This window comes from Sinocyclocheilus grahami, unplaced genomic scaffold (genome assembly GCF_001515645.1).
Source record: "Sinocyclocheilus grahami isolate Dianchi unplaced genomic scaffold, SAMN03320097.WGS_v1.1 scaffold96.1, whole genome shotgun sequence".
Classification (NCBI taxonomy): Eukaryota; Metazoa; Chordata; class Actinopteri; order Cypriniformes; family Cyprinidae; genus Sinocyclocheilus; species Sinocyclocheilus grahami.
The window spans coordinates 1,513,981-1,520,001 of NW_015505275.1; the positions used below are offsets into that span (position 1 = coordinate 1,513,981).

At 41.1% G+C, this 6,021-nt stretch overlaps 1 protein-coding gene across 1 annotated transcript in view; it reads right to left on the reverse strand.

Moving 5' to 3' along the window:
* Nucleotides 1–3,122: 3,122 nt before the first annotated feature.
* Nucleotides 3,123–6,021, reverse strand: part of LOC107587857 (kelch-like protein 32) — an 18,111-nt gene continuing 15,212 nt past the window's right edge. The window contains exons 9-12 of the mRNA XM_016275820.1: nt 5,084–5,810; nt 4,915–4,973; nt 3,465–3,680; nt 3,123–3,170 (exon numbers count right to left, since the gene is read on the reverse strand). Coding sequence (XP_016131306.1) covers nt 3,123–3,170; nt 3,465–3,680; nt 4,915–4,973; nt 5,084–5,810 — 1,050 coding nt within the window. The remainder of the gene's footprint in view (nt 3,171–3,464; nt 3,681–4,914; nt 4,974–5,083; nt 5,811–6,021) is intronic.

Here is a 6,021-nt window from a genome sequence, read left to right on the forward strand (position 1 = left end):
CATCGTGTGCATCGTCCGGGTATTTAAAGTGCACTTTTGCTTTTTGAATTTTCAGTGTGAACACACTACTCGCACTATTTATACTACAAAACATAGAATAGTGCATACCTACGGGACTTGGGATGCACCTATTGTCTGTTTTTGCTCCATTTTCCCTGCAAAAAAAAGCTCCAAACAAAAATAGCAGAACGCATCTTCGGGCAAACAGTAGAATTTAGAAATGCGCAACGCGGGCGTATAGCGACTGCAAAGGGGGCACTCGCAGCACCCTTCTGAAAGCTCAAATGACACCCTACAGTCTCGTGGACTTAACGGACAAGTGCACATGGCGGCCATTGTAAGTCCACAAGACCATAAGTGCACATGAAGTGTGCCATTTGGGACAGGGCCTTGGAGGTTCCTGAATGAATCGGTCCTTTTGAACAAATTAAATGATTCAATGACTTACATTGGTGACTGTTGCCACCTACTGGCGGTTTTAGTTTTATATTTAAAACATTTCATATTTTCAACCATTTTTATATCTATATTCAAAATGGCATATTTAAACCAATAATCTTCCTGAACAAATCCAATTTTGAACAGATTGGTTGAGCAAATGATTTAATCCATTTAGATCCAGTCAGTCACTTGGGCCCTGTCCCAAATCGCACCCTAAACCCTTGCGGTCTTCCTCTGGGTCCACACTTTTGTGACGGCAGAAATGCGCAACGCGGGCGTATATAGCGACTGCAAAGGGGGCACTCGCAGCACCCTTCTGAAAGCTCAAATGACACCCTACAGTCTCGTGGACTTAACGGACAAGTGCACATGGCGGCCATTGTAAGTCCACAAGACCATAAGTGCACATGAAGTGTGCCATTTGGGACAGGGCCTTGGAGGTTCCTGAATGAATCAGTCCTTTTGAACAAATTAAATGATTCAATGACTTACATTGGTGACTGTTGCCACCTACTGTCGGTTTTAGTTTTATATTTAAAACATTTCATATTTTCAACCATTTTTATATCTATATTCAAAATGGCATATTTAAACCAATAATCTCATAATATTGTATATGCAATTATAATAGCAGTGTAAATGCATTCATGTCACCTCAGCTGCATGCCAGTGTCAGCTGCAAGACGGGCAGCGCTGTACAAATAATACATTTTACACGAAGCTACACATAAAAATAAAAAAAAAAGAGTGTGCCCTTACATGTTTTCTTATGGAATGGGTTTCTGGGGGTGGGGTGGAGAGCAGTGAAGATGCCGCCATTGACGCAGATTGTGTGCATTTGTCGTCAGCTGTGGTCATACACATTCAGTAAACAATTGTACGGTCTTCATCCTGAGTTTTGATAAAAGTACAGTTTGTCACAGGCTGAGAAATGACATGTGGATAAAAGCGGCACAACATTTGGTCTGAATGGAGAGTGGATGGAGTCCTAAGAATCTATGAAAACAGGTCCTTAACACTTTGGCCATGTCCCAAATGCCACTCTTGCGTATTTCTTTGGATTTATTCTGCATGGATTGTTAAGTAAAGTTCACTGTGAGGTATGAACCTGAACCTTTTTTTATGTAAAAATTATAAATGGGACAACCTGCAATCTTGTGTACTTGACGGACCACAGGTTCACATCAAGTGCACCATTTGGGACTGGGCCAAGAAGTGGCTCTTAAAAAAAACAGCTTTAATATTACTTTATTGCATTCCAGATGCTTTTAAAGTACTTTTCACTATACATTTTACGGGTAGCTTGAATGTAAAAATTGTCATGAATTCGTTGTATTCCCATTTGTAAAATAGCCAACAAATTAATTGTTGTAGGCTAACCCGATCTCATGAAAGTGCGTATAGCACGATTTTCTGCTTCTATTTGGCATAATATTTCTATGCAGAAATTGACTTTGGCATGCAAAAGACTGATAATTCATAATTAACGGCATGGGTTCAGTCGACAGAAATACGGGACACACAGGCCTATAATAACTGCTGAAATGTTTGCGGGGCAATACTCAGATCAGTCTGAGCGCTCATGGTACTCGCAGTGCGTACAGCCGTACACCTGTAGGCGCCTCAGATGGTTGTCGTGATAATAAACACCGTAAACCGTTCGCGTGTCCACGCTTAATGCGCATATCCTATATGAAAAGCATTTTAGGGGGCCCTTGGCTTTTGGGGGCCCAAGGCGGTCGCCTACTTATACTACTGTTTCAGCTATTACAATAGTTCAGTTTTGTATGTAATGGATAAGTGATTATATTTTGTTTCGTTATTTTATCAAGTAAATTTAGAAAAACATTTGGAGTATTTTTTGTTCGTTAAATGTAAGTTATTTTGTTTTTTTAAGTAAAGGCCAGCAGCAGACAGTGAATTGATCATAGCCTATAGCCTATGTTTGATCAATTTAGCCTTCTCAAATCATCAGGACTTGCCTAAAATAAGATCAGTCTGAGCGCTCATGGTACTCGCAGTGCGTACAGCCGTACACCTGTAGGCGCCTCAGATGGTTGTCGTGATAATAAACACCGTAAACCGTTCGCGTGTCCACGCTTAATGCGCATATCCTATATGAAAAGCATTTTAGGGGGCCCTTGGCTTTTGGGGGCCCAAGGCAGTTGCCTACCTTTGCCTAATGGGTAAGTCCGCCCCTGCTCTGCAGTGAATGGGTGCCATCGTAGCTAATAAAAACATCACAATAATCCACAAGTAATTTACTCCAGTCCATCAATTAATGTCTTGTAAAATGAAAACTACATGTTCGTAAGAAACAAATCCATCATTAAGGCATTTTAACTTTAAACAGTTGTTTCTGGCCAAAATTCATAATAATTGACATTGACATATTTGCTTAGAACTGTTTTTTTTGGTGGTTTAGCCCATTTTCACTTGTAAACGATGCTTGATGACTGGAGAAAGCAATATTATGGATAGAGGCACTCATATTTTAGCCATATTTGAAGCAACGGTTTGAAGTTAAAAACATCTTTTGCTTCACAAGACTATTATTGATGGACTTGAGTCGTGTGGACTACTTCCAGATTATTGTGATGATCAGCTGTTTTCAGTCTCATTCTCATGCCACCCATTCACCGCAGAGGATCCATTGGTGAACAAGTGATGTAATAAGTTTCTCAAATCTGTTCTAATGAAGCAGCAAACTCATCTACATCTTGGATCACCTGAAGGTTAATTAAGGGACTGAGGGAGTTAATTTTCAGCAAATTTTAATTTTTGGGTGAAATGTTCCTTTAAAGCACCATGTAAATATCACAGTATATGAATCATTCAGTACCATATTAACTATCCTCAACCATCACTGTACTATGGTATCACCTTAGTACTTTTGAGAGGGGTACCAGTAGCACTAATACAATGTAGTGCTTCAAAACAAATACAGTATATATATAGAAATGCTAACTTTTAAAGAAAGGAAAAGTGTTCTGCAAGAATAGTTGAATAAACATATCTATTACATGGAGTGTGTGTGTGTAGTGACCTGTGAGGAGACTGAATGTGCAGCGTGTCCACTGGTCCATATCTATGTCGTAAGAGTCAATGTGTCTAACCAGGATGCGGTCATTGTTGTAGTCCAGATCGTTCCCCCCCAGCACATACAGCTGCCTTTTTACTGCCGCCATCACATGGTACACCCTCCTCTGCAACATGGGACTGCGTGCTAACCATTGATTCTATGACAGAGAGGGAATAACAAAAGAAAGAGAAACACTTTCATTAGTAAATAATAATAATTAAATCATTTTAAGTTATAGAATTAATTGAAACATTTAACATATTCTAGTGCATGTGTGTGTGCATTTATTTGTGATAGGTGTGTGTATACGCAGAGATTGCATGAGCAGTGGTGAGTGAAAGTGTGAATATACACGTGTGTGTTTGGCGACCATCTGTTGAGGGTAGTGTGGGTGGGGGGTTGCTGTTCCTGGCAGGTGAATGCAAAGCCACTTTGAATACCAATGAGCCTCTGCCTCCTGTTCTTTCCTCCCTTCTTCTTTCTTTATACCTCTTTGAAAAATACAGTTGCAGTGACCACAGAAGTTCTACAATACTTATTCTTATGTCTTTTTAAATGTAACATTAATAAATTACAGTGGTGTGTAGAGGTGGGTTTGCTGCTTTTTTTTTTTTTGGAGCATTTGCCCAATGTGAATTAATATTTCATTTCCATTCGATGTTAAATGCAGTTTGTATGTTACAGGCGTATGCAACACCACTGACTTTAATCTGGGTAGATGCCATATTTCATTTTTCACAAATAGATGCACAGTCCTTTCAATAGGTTATAATGTTTTTACTTTGTTGTCAATCATTTAGCTGACAAGGCACTAAAATATGTCTTATTAAAACAACCCTTGGTAATACAAAAATATAATGTATAATACATTGTAACTATAATATGGTAACTACATCAAGGTGTATTAATTATTAATAATTTTTAACCAGCAACCATTACAGTATTTATTTAATATTTATATTAATGTATTAAAATAAGTTACATTATATTTTTAGTAACTAAAATAATGCAGTAACAAGCATATTGTCTGTATTTTGAAGAAAGAAGTCTCTTACGCTCACCAGTGCTATATTTATTTGACCAAAAATACAGTAAAAACAAAAATATTGTGCAATATTATTTCAATTTAAATTAACTGCTTTCTATGTTTATATATTTACATTTATAGAATGTTTTAAAATATATTTGCCAGTGATGGCAAAGCTCGATTTTCATCAGTCGTCAGTGTCACATGATCCTTCAGAAATCATTCTATTATGCTGATTCTAATATTCTGATATCTATCTATCTATCTATCTATATATATATAATGTTTTTTGGGGGGGGGGGTTATAGAGGAGGAAGATGCACTACCCAACTACATTAGACTCACATAAATACCAATATATTACCTGTCCTGGGTCATACACCATCAGTCGATTCTGGTACTGAGCTGTGTTAGTGACACCACCTGCAGCAGAAAGAGCCATCATTATATGTTAAACTGATTCTAGTAATGCTTTTATGTCTTGGGCCTAGAACCTCTGATATTGGGCTAAATGTGAAGTAATGTATTAGTACCTGAGACCCAGAGCAGCCCGTCCACCACACAACCTGCATGACAGGACAGCGAGCGGTCAAACGGTTGCACATAGGTCCACTTGTTTCTCTTGGGACAGTAGCGCTCCACACTGGGCAGAACCTGCCTCAGTTCGTTCCTCCCCCCGACGGCGTAAAGATACTGTCCCAGAGCTCCCAGCACAAAGTGCTCCCTGCATGCCTTCATCGGTGCAATATCAGTCCAGCGGTTCACCCTCGGATCGTACCGGCATGCCGTCCTCACCGCACATGTCCGTTCGGTGGCGTGTTCCACCTCCCCACCAGCCACGAACAGGAAGTTGCCCATAACAGCCACACAGTGGTGACTTCGTCCAGCAGGCATAGGTGCCAACTCACTCCAGTTCGAACCCCCGGCAACACGTAAGTGCTCCTGCGCGGAAGGGTTGAAGAACCGCAGTTCCCGTACGCGGCTGACCTCCCGTTTGCGCCCGCCGACAATATACAGGGTCAATGACTGAAAGCGGGGTGTGGTCCGTGCCGTCTGACATAAAGGCTGTGCAAATACGGACCGGTGGTAGTCCAACGCCTCCTCCACCAGGGCGGCGACGGTGCTGCCGGAGTTGAGGAAGGGGTGGCTGTTGGCCACACAGTGCAGGGTGGAGACCTCCATCAGGCCGTAGCGCACGTGTTGCAGCAGTTCCTCCATGTACTGGTATCTGCAGTCGTGCTCCAGCCAACGCACCAGAAACTACAGCAGGGCAGAGTGGCTCATCAGTATTCAGCACTGATTCAGGATCAGGAGATCACACTGCTCATATTACAGGCTGCAGCTCACACCATCCACACAATACCGTCTGTAAATGCAGGGCCAACGCTAATGCTTAAGATATTGTGTCTCTATACAGTGATGAGAAGACAGCTGCAGATGAGATGGGGGGGGGGGGGGGGGGGGGGAAAAC